The following is a 22695-nucleotide window of genomic DNA, read 5'->3' as shown; positions in this document are numbered from 1 at the left end:
GGAGACTCTTGAGAGTCCCATGGACTGCAAGAAGATCAAACCGATCCATTCTTAAGGAAATCAGCCCTGAGTGCTCACTGGAAGGACAAATCCTGAAGCTGAGGCTCCAAGACTTTGGCCACCTCATGAGAAGAGAAGACTCCCTGGAAAAGACCCTGATGTTGGGGAAGATTGAGGGCACAAGGAGAAGGGGATGACAGAGGACGAGATGGCTGGACACTGTTCTCGAAGCGACCAGCATGAGTTTGACCCAACTGCGGGAGGCAGTGGAAGACAGGAGTGCCTGGCGTGCTCTGGTCCAGGGGGTCATGAAGAGTCAGACACGACTAAACAACAACAACAGACTAAATGACCCTTGTGGTTTTTTCTACCTCCATGATTATGCCGTGAGGTGCCAGTGTGGTGTAGTGGTTAAGAGCGGTAGTCTCGTAATCTGGGGAACTGGGTTCGCTTCCCCGCTCCTCCACATGCAGCTGCTGGGTGATCTTGGGCTAGTTCCACTTCTTTGAAGTCTCTCAGCCCCACTCACCCCACAGAGTGTTTGTTGTAGGGGAGGAAGGGACAGGAGAATGTTAGTCGCTTTGAGACTCCTTAAAGGGAGTGAAAGGCGGGATATCAAATCCAAATTCTTCTTCTTCTTCTTCTTGCCTTTTTCTTTCCTTAATAATAATAATAATAATATTTTTTTATTTATATCCCGCCCTCCCCAGACGAAGCCAGGCTCAGAGCGGCTAACAACAGTAAAAATAACACCGTTTACATAAAATCACAATCAATTAATTGAAATACATTCTAAAATCAATTCATTCTAAAATCAATTCAGAGTCAAATTAATGGCAACCATTGGGCTAGAGTTCTATGAGGATTACCGAAGGAGGGGGTCAGACTGCGCTTTGGCCAAAGGCCTGGCGGAACAGCTCTGTCTTGGAGGCCCTGCGGAAAGATGTCAAGTCCCGCAGGGCCCTAGTCTCTTGGGACAGTGCTCCACTAAGTCGGGGCCAGTACTGAAAAGGCCCTGGCCCTAGTTGAGACCAATCTAACCACCTTGTGACCTGGGACCTCCAAAATGTTTTTATTTGAAGACCGTAAGGTCCTCCGTGGGGCATACCAGGAGAGGTGGTCCCGTAGGTACGAGGGTCGTAGGCCGTATAGGGCTTTAAAGGTCAAAAGCAGCACCTTAAATCTGACCCTGTACTCTACCGGGAGCCAGTGCAGTTTGAAAAGCACTGGGTGAATATGCTCCCATGGCAGAGACCCCGTGAGGAGCCTCGCTGCAGCATTCTGCACCCGCTGGAGTTTCTGGGTCAGTCTCAAGGGCAGCCCCACGTAGAGCGAGTTACAATAATCTTCTCTCCAGCTCAAGGGTTCTCGGCATAGCTGTCAACTTTTCCCTTTTCTTGCGAGGAATCCTATTCGGAATAAGGGAACTTCCCTTAAAAAAAGGAAAATGTTGACAGCTATGGTTCTCGGTCCTCCTCCCTCCAATTTTGGCTTCAGGCTCCCATTGCTCCTAGGCCTTCTCTCAAGGAAAGGCAAATCCCACTTCTGACACCAATGTTGCATAACTCGGGCACCATCCCAACTCTCTGCTGAGCGATTGCAAGATTCCAGGGGGGTTCCAGACACTCACTCCGGTTTTGTGCTCCTTTGGGAGAACTGAAGACGGAGCAGAGACTGTGGTAGTTTTAAGAAATGATTTATTCACCTTCAGTCTGCATGGAAGGGAGCCCAGATATTACAGTATGGTCATTCCAAGAGGCACTGTTCCCCACATAGCAAAGCAGCCCTGGAGTCCAAGGCATCTCTGCCGATCATAGCTGTCAACGTTTCCCTTTTTTAAAGGGAAATTCCCTTATTCCGAATAGGATTCCTCGCAAGAAAAGGGAAAAGTTGACAGCTATGCTCCCAATCACAAGAGTTGGGAAGGGACAGATAATCCCAGCACCTCCCGCAGGTAAGAAGGGTGTGTGTAGATACTAAGCTATTGTTCCAAAGGCAAAATATACCGTATTTTTCCATCTATAAGACGCCCCCCCCCCATGTATAAGGCGCCCCCTATTTTGGGGGACTCAGATTTAAGAAAATGGGGGGAGATGAATCCGTGTATAAGAAGCCACCTAATTTTTAACGTTATTTTTAAGGGGGGGAAACCTCGTCTTATACACGGAAAAATACGGTACATCCATTGCCCCACCCACTTTTACCTCGAGTCCCACCTGCCTACGATTGGCGTGTGGCCCTCAGAAGATGGCCCAGAAACGAACCCGGCCCTCAGGCTGAGTGACGGTTCCCCACTCTCGGCTCAATGTATAGATTCAGGTCAGACCAAGTAAAACGTCCACACGAGGAGGGACATTGCGAACATAAACCTGAGACGCCAGCTGCATTATTAGAAGAATTGAGGTTTATTTGTGCCTCGTTAAGACGGAGGGCATTCCACAGAATCCATTGAAGAGGTAGTCACCAAAGGATATACTCCTTGTCTCCTACGACTGGGTTGTCTCTGAAAGACGCCCATCTTCAGGGGAAAAGTCTTAGACCAGCAGCCACCACGCAACAATAATACAGGGCCTTTTCTGTGGTGGCTCCCCGTTTGTGAAATGCTCTCCCCAGGGAGGTCTCGCCTGGCTCCATCATTACACACCTCCTTTTTAAACCTGGGCTTTTGGAAAAGTTTCAAGTTTTTGTGGCGGTGCGGGATCTGTCTGACCTATATTTAATCTGCACAGTTGTGTTTCTAGGTTTTTACCCGGTTGTTGTACTTGGTTCTAATGTTTTGTCATTTTTGCAAACTATTATTTATTAAATTTATCGGTCGCTTTTTGTTTTTTACCAAGGTAACTCAAAGCAACTCGCAACAGGTAAACATGTGGATGCATACATTAAAGCCAGAATGAAAGAAAACAAAAGTCAGTGTGCAGATCAAGGGAATTCAGAGTACCAAATAAATCTGCCTTGATCCAACCCTGCCTGGAATACTGTGTCCAGTTCTGGGCACCTTAGTTTAAGAAGGATATCGACAAGCTGGAAGGTGTGCAGAGGGGAAAGTGACCAAGATGATCAAGGGTCTGAAAACTGAGCCTGATGAGGAATGGTCAAGGGAGTTGGGTATGTTTGGCCTGGAAAAGAGGAAACTGGGAAGAGATACGATGGCCATCTTCAGATATCAGAAGGGATGTTACTACTGCATGCGCTCTATGTGGGGCTACCTTTGAAGGTGACCCGGAAACTACAACTAATCCAGAATGTGGCAGCTAGACTGGTGACTGGGAGCGGCCGCCGAGACCATATAACACCATTCTTGAAAGACCTACATTGGCTCCCAGTACATTTCCGAGCACATTTCAAAGTGTTGATGCTGACCTTGAAGCCCTAAACGTCCTGGGCCCAGTATACCTGAAGGAGCATCTCCACTCCCATTGTTCAGCTCGGACGCTGAGGTCCAGCTCCGAGGGCCTTCTGGCGGTTCCCTCGCCGTGAGAAGTGAGGTTACAGGGAACCAGGCAGAGGGCCTTCTCGGTGGTGGCACCCGCCCTGTGGAATGCCTTCCCGTCAGATGTCAAGGAAATAAAGAACTACCTGACATTTAGAAGACATCTGAAGGCAGCCCTGTTCAGGAAAGTTTTTAATGTGTGGCATTTTAATGTATTTTTAATCTTTGTTGGAAGCCACCCAGAGTGGCTGGGGAAACCCAGACAGATGGGCAGGGTGCAAATAAATTTATTATTATTATTATTATTATTATTATTATTATTATTATTATTATTATTCGTAATGATGGTGTCAGGAGAGCCTTCCCTCCACAGCATCCTTGACGCTGGGATTTGAGAGTCCATCAACGTCTCAAGGGTCCCAACGATCCGCGTTTCTGACCCACGAAAATGAACTCTGCTTCAAAATTCGCACCCATCGTGAAGCAAGGACAGCAGCCCCTCCGCTCGCACCCGCAGTTGGAGCCTTGTGATAATTGTGCAAAATATCTTGCGTGCTCAGGGGAAAAAAAGCAACTCAACACAAACCATTGTTAGGGGAACAGCCGGACAACGCGTCAGACTTTAAACTACGGAAGTCTCATAAATAGTATTTACACCCGTTAAAGCCATTTTCTTTCGGTTTTTTGTCTGAGATTAGCAGGGCCGCCAGAGTTTCCTAGCGCGAGACTGACTCAGCGCTGTCCTCCAGCGGCTCCTCTGTGCCGTTCATCACTGGTAGGAAAGGAATTTGATCAATCTGGCGGGGATGTGGAGCTGGGCGATCTTCTCCAAGGCTGGCTGACCAACGGCGCGTCTCAGGCTGAGTCGGCAGAGCTGGGACAAACTCAGAGGCGTTTCTGGAGTGGGAATGAGGGAAGAAATCTCAATCGTCACGTCAGAGCTCTACAAACCCATTGGGACGAATAAGGACGGAAAAGATCGGTCAATACTGAGTCATCTCCGTTTCTAGTTCCTCCACTCTTAAATTCCACTCTCCAAATTTCTGCAGCAATTTGCGATTTTTTTAAAGCAGAAATAAACCTGACAGAAATCATTCCGCATTTTAGTGCAAATCTCTCCCAAGAAACACATTTTCGACTGCAGCTTTGACTAATGCATAGACTCCTGCAAGCAATTCCTCCTTTTTTGTACTTTTTATGCACTCCCCCCCCCCCCGCACACCGAACGCATGCATATTTTGTAAAAGTTGTTTGGCTGGAGAACTGCAACACAAAATTCAGATATACAGTGGACGCATCGGGTTGTGAACGTGATCCGTGCGGGAGGCATGATCGCAACCCACAGCGTCCGCAGCCCACAGCGCCACATCTGTGCACATGCAGGTTGTGATTTGGCGTTTCTGCATATGAGCAAAGAGCGAGTTAGTGCTTCTGCGCATGCGCAACCACCAAAAACCAGAAGTAACCCATTCTGGTACTTCCGGGTAACCTGAAAAAAACGCAACCTGAAGCGGCTGTAACCTGAGGTATGACTATATTAAAGGACCCCTGACCATTAGGTCCGGTTGTGGCCGACTCTGGGGTTGTGGCGCTCATCTCGCTTTATTGGCCGAGGGAGCCGGCGTACAGCTTCCGGGTCATGTGGCCAGCAGGACTAAGCTGCTTCTGGCGAACCAAAGCAGTGCATGGAAACGCCGTTTACCTTCCCGCTGGAGTGGTACCTATTTATCTACTTGCACTATGACGTGCTTTCGAACTGCTAGGTTGGCAGGAGCAGGGACCGAGCAACGGGAGCTCACCCCGTTGCAGTGATTCGAACCGCCGACCTTCTGATCAGCAAGTCCTAGGCTCTGTGGTTTAACCCACAGCGCCACCCACGTCCCTTATGACTGTATTAGCAATGTGTCTTCAAGAAACAGCCACATGGGGCACACAACCTAGGAAGGCATCGTCAATGCAAGATGACAAAGGTGCCGCAACCCGCCAGCAGGAGGCAGCGACAAGACCCCACTCACTTTCGAAGTGCTCAAAGCACTTGGCGGCCTGGCTGCTCCTCCAGGTGTAGTCGGAAGGCTTCTTCCCCCGGTTGTCCCTGGCGTAAACGTTCCCCCCGAACTCCACCAGCATCTCCACCAGATCGGCGTTCTTCACCTTGGCAGCGTGGTGGAGGGCCGTCTCGTGCAGCTTGGCCGCGTTGACGTTGGCCCCTGGCGACGACAAAGCGGTCAGGTTGGAGGAAGAGTTGCTCGCTGCCTCTGCGCGGAACTCAAACCTTTGCCTAAAGCAGCAGTTCTCAACCTGCGGGTCCCCAGATGTTGTTGGACTACAACTCCCATCACCCCTGAGCTCTGGCCTTGCTAGCCAGGGATGATGGGAGTTGTAGTCCAACAACATCTGGGGACCCACAGGTTGAGAACCGCTGGCCTAAAGCATGGGTAGGCAAACTAAGACCCGGGGGCCGGATCTGGCCCAATCACCTTCTAAATCCAGCGGCGGATGGTCCAGGAACCAGCGTCTTTTTACACAATTAGAATGTGTGCTTTTATTTAAAATGCACCTCTGGGTTATTTGTGGGGCCTGTCTGGTGTTTTTACATGAGTAGAATGTTTCCTTTTATTTAAAATGCACCTCTGGGTTATTTGTGGTGCCTGTCTGGTGTTTTTACATGAGTAGAATGTTTCCTTTTATTTAAAATGCACCTCTGGGTTATTTGTGGGGCATGTCTGTGGCCACAGCATGAACCACAAAAATCATACATCCACTGTTTCGTTCAGAATTTTTTTTCTTGTTTTCCTCCTCTAAAAACTAGGTGCGTCTTATGGTCAGGTGCATCTTATGGAGCGAAAAATATGGTAGCCTGATTCTTGTCAGAAACGGGAGATGTGTGGCTTGAAACAGACAGGGAAATCACTCCGGTCAGTGACAAAATTAAGACTATCTGCTGGGGAACCGATGGTGGCAGTTCCAGCAGCAGCAATATCGCAGCTCACCAATTTGGCGACAGAAACGTGGCAATACAGGGTGGTACATAGAAATGGGGGTGGTTTTTTGGTCTAGGGTGGGGAACTCCCACCATCACTGACCTCGGCTGACCCCAACAGCACCCCTAAGCAAATAATAGTCTACCGCAGGGTTTCGCAAACTTGTTTCTCCAGCTGTTTGTGGACTACAACTCCCATCATCCCTAAGATTGTAGGGCCAGTGGTCAGGGGTGATGGGAGTTGTAGTCCCAAAAAAGCTGGAGACCCAAGTTTGGGAAACTCTGGTCTACAGCACAAAAAGGGGCACAAGCTTTGGATTGTAAAACAGGCCAAAAAGAATGGCGAAGTGAATTACAAGAAATACCAGCAGTGGAGGAATGGCAAAGGAAGATGATGGATTTTCCGGAACTGTCCTACCTAACCGGTAGAATCCGCGAACAGGAGAAGGAGGACTACCAATAAGAATGGAAGAAATTTAAGGACTATTTAGCAAAATATTCTAGGGTAACATAAGTAGAGTCATTTGTGAGTACCATATTGGCTTAGGAGTTAAATGTTTTAAATTTGATAATACCATGGATACAAGTGAATAGGATAAGAAAGAAAGATGTTAAATTGATTGGAAATTAGTATTGGAAAACTGCTACAATGAGTTACCGTACTTTTCGCTCTATAAGACGTACCAGACCACAAGACGCACCTAGTTTTTGGAGGAGGAAAACAAGAAAAAAAATATTCTGAATCTCAGAAGCCAGAACAGCAAGAGGGATCTCTGCGCAGTGAAAGCAGCAATCCCTCTTGCTGTTCTGGGATAGCTGTGCAGCCTGCATTTGCTCCATAAGACGCACACACATTTCCCCTTACTTTTTAGGAAGGAAAAAGTGAGTCTTATAGAGCAAAAAATACAGTATATGGAAACACAGCTAGAGGGATTCAAGGAAGTCATTTAACAATGGTAATAAAAATATTATAATAGGATAAATGTTTGTATGTTTGTTTTTTATATAGTAATGTTTTTTTCTTTTTGGTTGTTTATGTTTGTAAGAAATTTGGAAAACCAATAAAAAATAAAAAATAAAAAGAATGGCAAAGTGAAAGCGTTAAAATCAAGATGTGGAAAATATGGAAACAACGAGAGGCAGAACTGAGATGTGGAGATATGCTTCAGAGGTCCAGACTGTGGGGAGCTCCAAAAAATTAATAATGATAATTTGGTCTTTTTTAATTTTAGTTTTTTTTATTTTAATTGGATTATTATGATTGGATAGATTAATTAGATGTTCTTATTCGAAAACTAATGAAAATGATTTTAAAAAAACAAGCGAAAAGAATGGCGAAGTGGGGGCTGGCCCACTTCCCCCCCACACACACCTGCGTTGAGCAGTATCTTCACGCAGTCCAGATGCTCTCTAGCGCACGCCACGTGCAAAGGGGTCCCGAAGTGACAATCGTGAGCTTCCAGGTTGGCACCGACATCAATAAGGAGACGCACGCACTCAGCGCTGCCTTTAAAGAAAAGAACAGAGGACGGCAACTCAACGGAGAACTTCGAAGGTTGTCAGAAACAAGGTGGAGAATCATAGAAGTCTAGTCCACACACAGCTTCCGGGTCATGTGGCCAGCATGACTAAGCCCCTTCTGGCGAACCAAAGCAGTGCACGGAAACGCCGTTTACCTTCCCGCTGGAGTGGTACCTATTTATCTACTTGCACTTTGACATGCTTTCGAACTGCTAGGTGGGCAGGAGCAGGGACCGAGCAACAAGAGCTCACCCCGTCGCAGGGATTCGAACCGCCGACCTTCCGATCAGCAAGCCCTAGGCTCTGTGGTTTAACCCACGGCGCCACCCACGTCCTTACACTGCGTTTAAAACCAAAATCGCATTTGGATAGAAACTGTTTCTCAGGCGGCTAGTCCTAGTCTTTATAACCCTGGACCTTCTTCCAGAAGGCGGAAGCTGAACGAGATTGTTTCCGGGGTGCGCACTATCCTGCGCTATCTCTGCCGCTTTCTTATGGCACCTGGAAGCGTAGATTTGATCCAAGGTGGGAAGAGTGCACCCAATTATTCTCTCCGCAGTCTTTACAACCCTGGACAGCATTGTTTTTTCCCTGACCGTGCAGCTCCCAAACCACACACACAGAACATAAGTTAATACACTCCATCCAGGCCTGCTTACCGTTCATGCAGGCCTCGTGGAGCGGGGAGGCCGTGTAGAGCGGAGGGTTAACTTTGGCCCCATGCGAGAGCAACACTTTCACGCAGTCGATGCTCCCAGAGGCGCAGGCATCGCACAGAGGGGTGCTGCCGTCTATGTTCCGGGCGTCCACCTGTGAGATTGTAGCAAAAATCACAGAATGGTCGAGTTGGAAGGGGAACCCCAGCGGTCATCTAGCCCAACCCCCTGCGACGCAGGAATCTTTTTGGCCCAATGCGAGGCTCGAACCCACAACCAGGGTGGATAAAAATCAATGATTTATTTTTTTAAAAAATTGGATATTCAGGCCAATACAGTACAGTCATACCTCATGTTAGGTTCACTTCATGTTACGTTCTTTCAGGTTACGTCCCATGGCGAAACGGAAGTACCGGAAAGGGTTACTTCCGGGTTTCGCCACTCACGCATGCGCAGAAGCGCAAAATGACATCACGCTCATGCGCAGAAGCGGCGAATCGCAACCTGTGCATGTGCAGATGCACCGCTGCAGGTTGCGCTCTTTTCATGTTGCGAACGGACCTCCGGAACGGATCCTGTTCGCAACTAGAGGTACCACTGTATTATGATGATGATGATTTTAAAAAATTATATTGCCCTACATCCATAGTTCCCAGGATGGTTCACAATATAAAATTACAATATGAAAAGCTAATAATAAAAAATAAGAACAAATATAACCCAATAACCCCCCATTTTTGCCTGATGCCCAAAGGTGTACAGTGGTACTTTGGTTCTCAAACACCTTGGTTCTCAAACACCGAAAACCTGGAAGTAAGGTTTTCGAACATTTCAGAAGTCAAACGGACTTCTGGAACGGATTAAGATTGGCGCTTTTGTTTTTGCTATTTATTTTGCATTGTTTTTGAGGCTTTTTTGGTGAATTTGTTTTTGTGACTGTGTGGAACCCAGTTCAGCTACCGATTGATTGATTGATTGATCGATCGTGTGACTGCGGAAATGGATACAGGCCTCCCATCCAAACAATGGCTATCATCAGTGCAGGTAAGAAAAAATAATAATTTTAATTTTTATCATCTACAATGCTGTCTTATTTATTTTATAGTACGGCACATGGATTATTGCTTTCATTTTATGGATCAATGGTCTCGTTAGATAGTAAAATTTGTGTTATATTGCTGCTTTAGGGGTTGTTTATTAAAAGTCTGGAATGGATTAATCCGCTTTCCATGACTTTCTATGGGAAAGAGGGCCTTGGTTTTGGAATGCTTTGGTTTTGGAACAGACTCCCGGAACGGATTAAGTTTGAGAACCAAGGTAAAAAAGGTAAAGAGACCCCTGACCATTAGGTCCAGTCGTGACCGACTCTGGGGTTGTGGTGCTCATCTCACTTTATCGGCCGAGGGAGCCGGCGTACAGCTTCCGGGTCATGTGGCCAGCATGACTAAGCCGCTTCTGGCGAATCAGAGCAGCGCACGGAAACGCTGTTTACCTTCCCGCCAGAGCGGTACCTATTTATCTACTTGCACTTTGACGTGCTTTCGAACTGCTAGGTTGGCAGGAGCAGGGACCGAGCAACGGGAGCTCACCGCGTCGCAGGGATTCGAACCGCCGACCTTCTGATCAGCAAGTCCTAGGCTCTTTGGTTTAACCCACAGCGCCACCCGCGTCCCACTGGGTAATGAAAGCATCTGGTGGGGTTCTCTGAGCTACAAACCTGGGCTCCCGCAGCTAGGAGCATTTGCACACACTGTGTCTGTCCACGCAAGCTGGCTTCGTGCAACGGCGTGATGGAATCATACGTGACCAGGTTGACACAGGCGCCGTTGGCAATGAGCTCCTGCAGCTGGAGGATTTCCCCTCTCCTGGCCGCCTCGTGAACTGGCGTCCTGTCCACCCAAAACCCTGCAAAGGCAAGGTTGTGGAAAGAAAGAATAAAATTTACAGCCTGTAATGCTTTGAAAGAGAATATGATGAAAATGATGTATAGATGGCATATTACAGGCAGTGAAGGTCCTGTGTGAGTGTCTGGAGGCGGCTGGAGGATGGATGGCAGCTAACAGATTGAGGTTGTATCCTGACAAGACAGGAGGCGGGCTTAGAGTGACTCGGGCAACCCAGTCAGGTAGGCAGGGTATAAATAAAATTATTATTATTATTATTATTATTATTATTATTATTATTATTATTATTATTGAATAGGGTGTTCCCGATTTTCAATGGAGAATTGTTGGCGGGTATGTAAATGATGATTTAGGATATTTCTTAATTTCTCATATATGGACGTTGATACATGGCGGAAATGTTTTTTAAAAAGGAATTGTAGGAAAACTCTTGAAAATGTGTTAAAATAATGACCACTTAACACTTGGGCATATTGCCAGTAGGCTTAAAAGGAGATTCCTTCCTGTGTCAGTGACCCCAAATAAACAGGTTTACACTGGAGCTATTGGGCAAGTTATATATAACGTGCTATTGCAAAACTAATGTTTAACACGCAAAAAAGCAAAAAATCAGTAAATGATTAACAACGGATTCCTCTAGATTTTGCCTAGAAGTGAAGTGTGATTTAAGGATGCAGCATACGAATCTTTGACCCTAACAGCACCCATTGGACTCACTCCATGAGGATTCTTGCGGTGCCCTTAACTCCAGGAAGGGCAAAGGGCATGAGAAAGTTAGCCAGGGAAATTTAATGTTTCCCAGCTTTGGTCGTCTATCTGGCATGGGAGAAACCCAGGCCTCGATCCCACCCAAGTTAAGCACTTGAGCAACCGGACCTATGCACGTTTACTCAGAAGTAGGGATGCAGGTGGCACTGTGAGTTAAACCACAGAGCCTAGGACTTGCTGATCAGAAGGTCGGCGGTTCGAATCCCCGTGACAGGGTGAGCTCCCATTGCTCGGTCCCTGCTCCTGCCAACCTAGCAGTTCAAAAGCATGTCAAAAGTGCAAGTAGATAAATAGGTACCGCTCCGGCGGGAAGGTAAACGGCGTTTCTGTGCACTGCTCTGGTTCGACAGAAGCAGCTTAGTCATGCTGGCCACATGACCCGGAAGCTGTACGCCGGCTCCCTCGGCCAGTAAAGCGAGATGAGCGCCGCAACCCCAGAGTCGTCCGCGACTGGACCTAATGGTCAGGGGTCCCTTTACCCTTAAGCTCCGCTATGCTCAATAGGCTTAATTCGCTCAAGTGCTTACGATACTATTTTCTTCTCTTGTGCATTTTATATTTGGCTTCCTTTAGTGACGTTTTCTTTCAAGGCAATTTTCGGGGGTGATTTTTGCTGCGTTAAATGCCCCTTCTGCAGCCTGACTACCTTTGAAAACGTTTTGAAATCTTTAACCTGTGACTCCCCTGTCAATTACCGTATTTTTCGCTCTATAAGACGCACCAGACCACAAGACGCACCTATTTTTTGGAGGAAAACAAGGAAAAAAATATTCTGAATCTCAGAAGCCAGAACAGCAAGAGGGATCGCTGCGCAGTGAAAGCAGCAATCCCTCTTGCTGTTCTGGCTTCTGGGATAGCTGCGCAGCCTGCATTCGCTCCATAAGACGCACAAACATTTCCCCTTACTTTTTGGGAGGGAAAAAGTGAGTCTTATAGAGCAAAAAATACGGTACATTGTTTCGAAGGCAGACTTTATACCTGACTTTCTTCTGCAATGTTTTATTCTGGGTCGTGGGCTGCGAACCACTTTGACGGTTTTCCTTGAAAATATAAATACAGGAACGAAATGAATTATTAGAAGCCCCAACGATTTCTGCAGAGCTGGACAGCTCTTCCCAACAACAGCTGACAGTATTGACCAAAGGACAGCATATGTCTATTAAATAGGAAAATAAATTGCACACACAGAAAAATATGTATACAAACATATGTACATACACACGCAGACATATTTCTATTCCTTCCTGTCCCCCATCACTGGCTTCCGGAGCTTAAAAATCAAGGACTGTTTGATTTCTTGAATACCCTTCACCTAGATCTATGCTTGTGTTACTTTAAGCAACTAAGGTTTTCCATTGTAGCTTCTTAGAAACTGAGTCCGGAACTTAGTAACAGTTGTTGGGCATAGATTTCTCTGCTTGTGGGACACCTAACATCTCATAAGCTTGTTTCAATGGTCAGATGGGAAAATATTTAACTCATTGGATCTAAGCCGGTGAGAAATGAAATCTCAGCTAATTCACCGGTTCAGTGACAACTGGGCTGCAAACACAGGCGTCCCTTCGGAGCTGTATTTAAGCCAGGCTCCTCGGAGTGCAGCAAAACCAGTCACAGAAATTTGACTGCCGGTTAGCTCCTGTATTGCTTTGAATTGTGGACTTAAGAAATTTTTTGTGTGTGTGTATGTGTGTGTGATACTGAATTTCTTCTACGTTTCCCGAATCGTTGCTTTTTGCCATCTTTTAAATTTACTGGCGAGTTCCACGTGTCTGGTATGCCCCGCGGAGGAGCTTAAGGTCCACAAATGACAACATTTTGGAGGTCCCAAGTCGCAAGGTGGTCTCAACTAGGGCCAGGGCCTTATCAGTACTGGCCCCGACTTGGTGGAACGCTCTGTCACAAGATACCAGGGCCTTGCGGGATTTGACATCTTTCCGCAGGGCCTGCAAGACAGAGCTGTTACGCCTGGCCTTTGGTTTGGACTCGGTCTGACCCTTATGTTTCCCCTCCCCTTACGGTTTTGATCTATGGGCTACTTTTAAAATTTGGCTGCATTTTAAATTGCATTTTAACCCAGATTTTAAATTGGTTTCCCCACCCCCCTTATGTTTTTACTGTACTTTTACTGTAGTTAGCCGCCCTGAGCCTGGCTCTGGCGGGGAGGGGAGGGTATAAATAAAATTATTTATTATTTCACATATTGGACGCGGGTGGCGCTGTGGGTTAAACCAACCTAGCAGTTTGAAAGCATGTCAAAGTGCAAGTAGATAAATAGGTACCACTCTGGCAGGAAGGTAAACGGCATTTCCGTGCGCTGCTCTGGTTCGCCAGAAGTGGCTTAGTCATGCTGGCCACATGACCCGGAAGCTGTACGCCAGCTCCCTTGGCCAATAAAGCGAGATGAGCGCCGCAACCCCAGAGTCGTCCACGACTGGACCTAACTGTCAGGGGTCCCTTGACTTTTTGATTGGCCACTTGTGACCAAGTGGGGATACCCAGGTGACAGGATGGTGCCTGAATTCTCCACCATCTGGAGGTGCAATGCCTGGGGATCCGTGGACCTTGCCTGTTTTCACACACTAGCAACACATCCTGTCAAAATCTATCCGTTACATTTTACCTGCGCAATCCGAATGAATTTCAGGAACCTAACCCAACACTTGAACCACACCACCACCCTGACTTCCTAGAGTATCTTCTGCTATGGGGCAGCTTTATAAATTAAGTAGGCCAAAAATATGGTGAAGCAAAAGGTCGCTTAGAGAAGGATCTGAAATATTCCCCTCGAAGTTTGTTTTATTCCGGATTGTTTTATTTGATGATTTGCTGTGTTGCAAACCGCTCTGAGATTCCCCCCCCCCCGCCTTTAAAATATAAAGAAATGAAATGAATTAATAGTAATAAAAATAGCAAGCTCATTTTTTTAAAAAAATAGCACCTAAACTTTTTTCAACAGGGGGCCAGTCCACTGTCCCTCAGACCTTGTGGGGGGCTGAACTATATTTTTGGGGGGGGAAAGAATGAACTCCTATGCCCCACAAATAACCCAGAGATGAATTTTAAATTCATCGGCCACGACTGGACCTAATGGTCAGGGGTCCCTTTACCTTTACCTTATTTCACATATTATGTATTTCTAAGGCTCTGAATTGTGATGTTTGCTGTTAAGCCGCCTTGGGCGCAGCCCCCTGTGGGAAAGAGGCAGACGATATGAGCAAACTCAAGCCATCAATCAAATCACCCAAGTTGCGCATCCAGACAGTTCAGGCTTGATGCAGCTGCCCACCCATAGCTGTCAACCGTCCCTTATTTGGCGGGAAAGTCCCTTATCCCAGTGCCGTGTCCCGCTGCTGTCCCTTATTGATGGATGTCCCTTAAATTTCCCGGGTTTCAAAGGAAGCAGCTCCTCTCCCTCCCTCCCTGCCGGCCAGGGAGGAGGGAGGCTCCAACTGGGTTGCTTGGCTGCCCGGTCGGCCCCCACCCCGGCTTCCTCTCACCAGCCTCGGCCCCCGGGAACCCCTCCCCGCTGGGACTGGTGGGAGCCTCGGGCCCTTCCGCCGCCATCCTCCTCGCGGCCGCCGAACTGAGCGTCCCTGCCTGGGGCCTCCCCTCTGCCCATTGCCGCCGCTCCTGCTAGGCCGTACTGTGGCTGCGCTGCCAAAGGACCCGGATGAGATGGGCAGCCTGGCATGGTCTATGAATTGCTGAGGAGCCTTGAGAGGAGAGCGAGGGCAACCATAGAGAAAGCAGTTCAGAGAGAGGAGGAAGAGGAGGAGGCGGAGGCGCGGGCAGGTGTTCCAAGGGCTACAAGGGAAGGACCGCAAGCGCTTCTCCCATAGATTTGGAGTGGTAGACTAGCATAGATGGTCTGATCTGCGGGTTTACTTCGGGCGCTATTCCCCCCCCCCTCCTCCAGCCCCGCCTGATGGAATTGAGAGCTGCAGATGGAGCACGAGAGAAAAGATACAGAACTGCAGCAGCATCTTCGTAGCTTGGACTTCGTTTTGCGCGAAAAGTGGTTGCTGCTGTAGTTCTTTAATTGCAGTGTTTCATCGGCTGGTGTCTTGAGCAGCAACCTCTGGAAACGAAGGGCTAAAAACCGGCGCTGCTCTCCAAAATTATCTGGTCCCTTTTAACTGGTTGACTAAAATCCCTTATTTTGGCTGCTGGTCCCTTATTTTCAAATCTGTAAGTTGACAGCTATGTGCCCAGCTTGCAAAGGGTTAGCAACATGAGAAGGCAAAGTCCCGGTGGTACCCAGCTGCTTCTGATGGAGAGGGGATGGGGGGGACCAGCTTCTCCCCTCTCCATCCAGGCTCCCCCAAAACATGCCCCCTCCCTCCCAACATTTCCAGCCCCCCACCCCTTCCTCCTTCCGTCCCCCACCCCCCTTCCCAACTCCCACTCACCAATCTCGCCCAGCACCGAGTTGCTAGCCATGGTCCTCTCCATAGTTGCTCAGCCCAAACTACAACTCCCAGCAGCACCCAGAAAGGAGGAGGAGGAGGAGGGAGGCGGGAGGAGGAGGAGCTCCCCGGCACTTCTGGGTCCCTCTTTTCTGTTGTTTATGATGGAGCTCCAGCGACAGGGGGGAGGGGATCCAACGTCAGCCGGGAGAGGTGTCGCAAAGGATGCTGGGAGTTGTAGTTCCGCGCGCAGCTCCCGGGACGCCGCTCCTTATGTAATACTGCAGGGAGGGAAATGGGATTTTGCAAGCGCGCGCCCGCGGCTCTGGGCAGGCTGTGGCTTCCTCTGGTCGCATAATCCGATTTTTCCTCTTTTTTCTTTGTTTCTTATACGCATTTTTTTATTTCTTCCCCAAATGCATTGCTCTGCTTTCCAACGTGCACGTTTTGCTGCATGGATACATGGCAGGAACGATGTTGTTGTTGTTTAGTCGTTTAGTCATGTCCGACTCTTCGTGCCCCCCTGGACCAGAGCACGCCAGGCACTCCTGTCTTCCACTGCCTCCCGCAGTTTGGTCAAACTCATGCTGGTAACTTCGCGTACACTATCCATCTCGTCCTCTGTCGTCCCCTTCTCCTTGTGCCCTCCATCTTTCCCAACATCAGGGTCTTTTCCATGGAGTCTTCTCATGAGGTGGCCAAAGTCTTGGAGCCTCAGCTTCACGATCTGTCCTTCCAGTGAGCACTCAGGGCTGATTTCCTTCAGAATGGAGAGGTTTGATCTTACAGTCCATGGGACTCTCAAGAGTCTCCTCCAGCACCAGAATTCAAGAGCATCCATTCTTCGGCGATCGGCCTTCTTTATGGTCCAGCTCTCACTTCCATACATCACTACTGGGAAAACCATAGCTTTAACTATACGGACCTTTGTTGGCAAGGTGATGTCTCTGCTTCTTAAGATGCTGTCTAGGTTTGCCATCGCCTTTCTCCCAAGAAGCAGGCGTCTTTTAATTTCATGACTGCTGTCACCATCTGCAGTGATCATGGAGCCCAAGAAAGTAAAATCTCTCACTGCCTCCATTTCTTCCCCTTCTATTTGCCAGGAGGTGATGGGCCCAGTGGCCATGATCTTTGTTTTTTTGATGTTGAGCTTCAGATCATACTTTGCGTTCTCCTCTTTCACCCTCATTAAAAGGTTCTTTAATTCCTCCTCACTTTCTGCGGGAACGATATATCCCGATAATAATGTTTGGTGCAATGAATTCAGAATATCGTGATCTCTCTTTGGCTGTTGACATCCTAGGGTCCACAACTGAAGAAGGAAGATTCTTCTCTGAACCATAACTGTCAACGTTTCCCGTTTTTTAAAAGGGAAATTCCCTTATTCCAAATAGGATTCCTCACAAGAAAAGGGAAAAGTGGACAGCTATGCTCTGAACTGGGATCTTCCGATGAAGGGCGGCATACAAATTTTAATCAATCATCATCATCATCATCTTTATTGAATTAAAATACAAATATATATATATTTATACATAAAGATAAAAAAAAGATTAAGTAAAAAAAAAGAAAAAACGTACAAAAAAAGAATTTGCACTATTATACAATCATTAATTGAATTTCTAATAATAATTAAAAAAGGAAGAGCGATACAGTAAATGCAATAAATGCATATACAGTAAATGCAATGCTGTGATTAATTAGATCCAACAGGCAAGCTGTCGTTCGTTTCTCTGTCTTTCAAACATTTGCATTGTTAAACGCAAAAAAGAATTAAGGAATGTGTGTGTGTGTGTGTGTGTGTAGAGCATGAGTCAATCCCAGGGTGGTGAGTTTGAACCCCATGTTGGGTGAAAGATTCCTGCTTGGGGGAGGTCAGATTAAATGGCTCTTATGGCCCCTTCTAACTCTCTTAATTCTATGATTCTAGTATTTCCACAGTCACACAATCAATCAGTCAGCAGCTGAACTGGGTTCCACACGGTCACAAAAACAAATGAACCGAAAAAGCCTCAAAAACAGAAACGCAAAATAAATAGCAAAAACAAAAGCGCCAAACTTAATCTGTTCCGAAAGTCCGTTTGACTTCTGAAATGTTCGAAAACCAGAGCTTCTGATTGGTGCAGGCGCCCCAGAAACAATAGCCGACAGCCGCATCAGATGTTCGGCTTCCGGAACGCTTATTTCTGGGTTTCCGGCGTTTGGGAACTAAGGAATTTGAGAACCAAGGTACCACTGCATAAGGAAAGTGGATTAGTAGCCGAATAATGTTCAAATGTAGACATTTTTGTGTGTGTGTGTGTGTGTGAGAGAGAGAGGCTGCTATTATAAAGACACCTGTAACAAATAAACCATCTATTTCCAAACAGGCTGCTGTTTATTGGTGCAGTTCTTTTGGGCTGCATGTGAGCCAGTTAACCAAACCAGGTGCAGCCCCTAAAAGCCATTAAGGAAGTGCTAATGAGGTCTGTAAAAAAAAATGATACCTTAGAATCACTTGGAGACCCAAAGGAAATTGACTCTAAGCCTGCAATGTCATCCAGCCTGTGGATCCAGTTCCAAGGTGGGTGTGGGGGGAGAGCATGTCAAAAGTGCATTTTATGACAACCAGGTAAATATCCAATTTAGGGATATTATCCCTCTATCGCATGGGGCAGGGATGGATAGTGGTAGCAAGAGTTAACTTGAGAACTGGGGCACCCCGTAAATGTGATTCAGTTTTAACAATCCCATTTTGTTGATTTTGGGGTGGGTGTGGATTATAACAACCTTGTATGGTGGGTTAGTATAATTATTCTTACTTTGGCAGAGATGTGGGGTGGCAGGTCCCAAAGAAATACACGATTGCAAATTTGGGAGGCAATGCTGCATGTCTTCTCTGCTGCGTTTTTGGATCGGCCGGTTGTTGTTACCCTTGCTCATGAGTAGGCAAGCTAAGGCCCGGATCTGGCCCAATCGCCTTCTCAATCCGGCCCACAGACGGTCTGGGAATCAGCGTGTTTTAACATGAGTAGAATGTGTGCTTTTATTTAAAATGTATCTCTGGGTTACTGGTGGGGCCTGCTTGGTGTTTGTACATGAGTAGAATGTGTGTGTGTGCTTTTATTTAAAGTGCACCTCTGGGTTATTTGTGGGGCATAGGAATTCGTTCATCCCCCCCCCCAAATATAGTCCGGCCCCCACAAGGTCTGAGGGACAGCGGACCGGCCCCCTGCTGCAAAAGTTTGCTGACCCCTCTGTTTAAACTTTCCACTGTTGCTTTAAGAAGACACCTTACCTAATTTTCCTATGCTCCTCTAAAATGTGGGGTTCTTATTGCGCATTTGTGACTTTTTAGGATGTTGCGAACTACTTGGGAGATTATTTTTTGAAATATATGAATGACAGGCTATATATGTAATATTCCATTTACATGTGAGTGTGTATATAACTGCCATTTATATATTCTAAAGATTTTATTATAGTTTCAGCTGCTTGCTTACATACACCTTGACCACCTGTGATAGGAACCTTAGGACTCTTTCAGCATCACTTTAGGGAAAAGGCTAAAAATATTAACAGGAGGCAGATCTGCGTCACCGGATTTGGTCCTTGCAGTGCAGCCTTCTTTGCCAACCTGGTGCCCACCAGCTGTTTCGCCCTGCAACTCTCATCAAATCATCATTTGATGGAGGCCACCAGGTTTGGCGAAGCCTGAGGACACTGGGTTTCTTTTTCAGTCTCCCAATTTCTCTCGATTTTTATTATTCTGGCGTGCACTTATTCCGCCCCCCCCCCCATTTTTTTTATTAATTTTTCCACAATTATAACATAAAGAAAATGAAAAACACACAAAAGAAAACACAATACAGTATTAAACAAGAAAAACAAAAACAAGATGTAATCTTAAAAACCCAATTTCTTTTACATTGTTAATTGACTTCCTCGGATCCCTCCCTTCTGAATTTCATTATATCTGCATGCAACAGCTCTCCAAAAACATTCTTAGCTAGAGTTAATTCCAGCAATTAACTATATTATTCTCATTTCTTACTATTCTCCATCTAATTTACTTACAATCAAGTCCTAATTTATTCCTAGGCCTATTTGGTACTTTCAGGTGATTTCTAATTAGTTATATTAGAATATTTATTCAAGTAATCCTGAAATTTCCTCCAATATTTTGGTGTACGCTTAAAAGCCAACCGCCGCCAATTCCGGTTGCAAAGCGACCTTTCTCCTCCTTGCAAATCGGGGCTCTGCAAGGCGCTAGTCCCCAGTTTCCCCGAACGATGCTTTGCTTTGCTTGCTTGCTTGCATTTTTTTTTTAATTTCTCCTTGCAACCGGGGCTCTGCAAGGCGCTAGTAATAAAATAATAATAATAATAATAATAATAATAATAATAATAATAATAATAATAATTTATTATTTATACCCCGCCCATCTGGCTGAGTTTCCCCAGCCACTCTGGGCGGCTTCCAATCAAATGTTAAAAACAATACAGCATTAAATATTAAAAACTTCCCTAAGCAGGGCTGCCTTCAGATGTCTTTTAAAGATAGGATAGCTGCTTATTTCCCTGACATCTGACGGGAGGGCGTTCCACAGGGTGGGAGCCACTACTGAGAAGGCCCTCTGTCTGGTTCCCTGTAACCTCACTTCTCGCAGGGAGGGAACTGCCAGAAGGCCCTTGGCGCTGGACCTCAGTGTCCGGGCTGGACGATGGGGGTGGAGACGCTCCTTCAGATATACTGGACAGAGGCCGTTTAGGGCTTTCAAGGTCAGCACCAACACTTTGAATTGTGCTTGGAAACGTACTGGGAGCCAATGTAGGTCTTTCAAGACCGGTGTTATGTGGTCTCGGTGGCCGCTCCCAGTCACCAGTCTAGCCGCCGCATTCTGGATTAATTGCTGTTTCCGGGTCACCTTCAAAGGTAGCCCCACGTAGAGCGCATTGCAGTAGTCCAAGCAGGAGATAACCAGAGCATGCACCACTCTGGCCAGACAGTCCGCGGGCAAATAGGGGCTCATCCTGCATACCAGATGGAGCTGGTAGACAGCTGCCCTGGACACAGAACTGACCTGTGCCTCCATGGACAGCTGTGAGTCCAGAATGACTCCCAGGCTGCGCACCTGGTCCTTCAGGGGCACAGTTACCCCATTCAGGACCAGGGAGTCCTCCACACCCGCCTACCCCCGGTCCCCCCAAAACAGTACTTCTGTCTTGTCAGGATTCAACCTCAATCTGTTAGCCACCATCCATCCTCCAACCGCTTCCAGACACTCACACAGGACCTTCACCGGTTCTGATTTAAAAGAGAGGTAGAGCTAGTCCCCACTTTTCCCGAGCGGCGCTTGCTTGCATTGCTTTTCTTGCATTTCTTATATTTATTTTTTGCAAAGATTTGACGCGCGTGGCGCGGCGTGGGGAGGAAAAGCAAAGCTAGTCCCCCGTTTTCCCGAGCGATGCTTGCTTTGCTTGCACTTTTCCTTTTTCATTTCTCCTTGCAATCGGGGCTCTGCAAGGCGCTAGTCCCCACTTTTCCCGAGCGGCGCTTGCTTTGCTTTGCTTTCCTTGCATTTTTTATTTTTATTTTTTGCAAAGATTTGACGCGTGTGGAGTGGCGCGGGGAGGATATGCAAAGCAAGCAGGAAGTTCAAAGCCTGCTGGAGGCATCCGACTCTTTCCGGGTCAGTTTTCACTTTCTTTCTGTCTCCCTCCCTCGCCACCTTCCTCCCCTCCCTTCCCTTCCCTTGCTTGCAAAACGGGGATTTTTTTCACTTCCTGGGGTCGGCGGATGAGCTGCTCCAGCCTCCCACCTCCCCTCCAGGAGCCTGGAGTCGGACATGTTTCTCTTTTTCTTCCACGAAAGCGCTTTTTCCTTCTTTTTCCAAGGGGGGCTTTGCAGATCGGGCTCCCCCCGCGCGTCTTAAGACAATAGGAGGAGGCGGCGGCGAGGCCATCTTTACGCGCGATCGTGCGCTTTTGCAACTGGCGTTTCCAAACGCCCAGACGGGAAAAGAGCGCAGCTGCTATTCCATATATTATTATTATTATTATTTTTTGCAAGTTACTTTCTGGCTGTCATTTCCCCCCCTGCAAAGTGCGCGGCCTGCGGTTGGGGATCGAGACTTGCATCTCCCGTCTTGCAATTTACGCATCCCGAATAAATCGTCGGGGATCCTTTTTGGGAAAGCAGATCGCGCTGGAGGACACCCCCGTCTGCCTCCCTTTTTAATCATAATGATGATGATGATGATGCAAAGCGACGCCCGCAAAGGGAAAGGGGGTCGTTGACGCGGGTTTGCTCCGTTCTCACGTGAAGGAATGCACGGAAGGCCCGGCGCTTTAGCGGAAAGGAAAGAAGGGTGAAAGTGATCGCGGAGGTGTAAACGAGCAAGAATCCGAAAAGGGGGGAAAGGAAGGAGAGGGGCCGGATCCTGCTCGCTCGTTGACCATGGGAGATCCTCGGAGCAACAGCCAAAGGATTTTGACACCTGTTGCGGGTGAGTGAGGATGCGCAAGCGGGACGACGCGTGTCGGGCGATGCGGGGATGTCTTTATCTCTCTCTCGTTGTGATTTGCTCCGAAACAATCGCCCTTTACGGTTCCCTCTCGGGTCAGTTGCGCGCGATCCTATCTCCAGCAATGCGCCTTCTTCGCGTGGGTTGCGGGGACCCTTTTAAAAGGCGCAAAAATGAAAGATGAGCCAGCCGGGGAAGCGTTCTTGCGCAAGCCTCTCCCCCCCCTTCCCGCCGTGGGAGGTGAAAGAGAAGCGTGGATCGGAAGGCAGGATTGGAACCCAGGATTGGGGAAGAGCTCCTGCGCGCGGAAATGGCAAAAAGCTCCCTGCGATCGGCGCTTTCACCCGCGGAGTGAAAGCGAAAAGCGAGGCTCCCACGCTGGCGTGGAAAGCGCTCCGGCGCAATATCCGGCGTTGGAACGGATGGGAGCTGCGCAGGAGCTCTTCTGCCTCTTGTGGGGATCTTCCAGCGTGCAATCGCGGTGGGGTTTTTATCGTTTCCCTTCCTTGAAAGCGCCGTTTA

General features: G+C 47.6%; 2 protein-coding genes across 5 annotated transcripts in view; one reads left to right on the top strand and one right to left on the bottom strand.

Moving 5' to 3' along the window:
* Nucleotides 1–2382: 2382 nt before the first annotated feature.
* Nucleotides 2383–15857, bottom strand: ASB13 (ankyrin repeat and SOCS box containing 13). 2 transcript variants are annotated; one of them, XM_083573144.1, is made up of 6 exons: nt 15672–15853; nt 10308–10495; nt 8594–8744; nt 7786–7920; nt 5449–5640; nt 2383–4330 (listed from the first exon to the last, which is right to left on the bottom strand). In XM_083573144.1, exons 1-6 carry the CDS (start codon nt 15712–15714, stop codon nt 4203–4205), a joined length of 837 nt encoding a protein of 278 aa, XP_083429270.1. In that variant the 5' UTR covers nt 15715–15853; the 3' UTR covers nt 2383–4202. The 2 variants fall into 2 exon arrangements, with proteins under 2 accessions (XP_083429270.1, XP_083429269.1); XM_083573143.1 differs by having other exon boundaries at nt 4022–4330; nt 5449–5725; nt 7784–7920; nt 15672–15857.
* A 5202-nt stretch (nt 15858–21059) lies between these two features.
* TASOR2 (transcription activation suppressor family member 2) overlaps nt 21060–22695 on the top strand; it is a 61226-nt gene continuing 59590 nt past the window's right edge. For 2 of the 3 annotated variants that reach the window (XM_083572458.1, XM_083572455.1), the window contains exon 1: nt 21060–22155. The gene's annotated coding sequence lies outside the window, so the exon portion shown is untranslated. The remainder of the gene's footprint in view (nt 22156–22695) is intronic. The other variant, XM_083572456.1, reaches the window with a different exon arrangement.

Source organism: Podarcis filfolensis (assembly GCF_964270895.1).
Source record: "Podarcis filfolensis genome assembly, chromosome: 10".
NCBI lineage: Eukaryota > Metazoa > Chordata > Lepidosauria > Squamata > Lacertidae > Podarcis > Podarcis filfolensis.
Note: the sequence above shows the minus strand (reverse complement) of the source record. Positions and strands in the feature narration are given on the sequence as shown.

Coding starts and splice junctions, on each gene's coding strand:
- ASB13 (XM_083573143.1), bottom strand. CDS start 15,714: ATGGAGAGGACCATGGCTAGCAACTCGGTGCTGGGCGAGATTG. Junction 10,496..15,671: donor CTCGGTGCTGGGCGAGATTG/GTGAGTGGGAGT, acceptor TTGCCTTTGCAG/GGTTTTGGGTGGACAGGACG. Junction 5,726..7,783: donor AGATACTGCTCAACGCAGGT/GTGTGTGGGGGG, acceptor CCGCAGGTTGAG/AACTGCTGCTTTAGGCAAAG.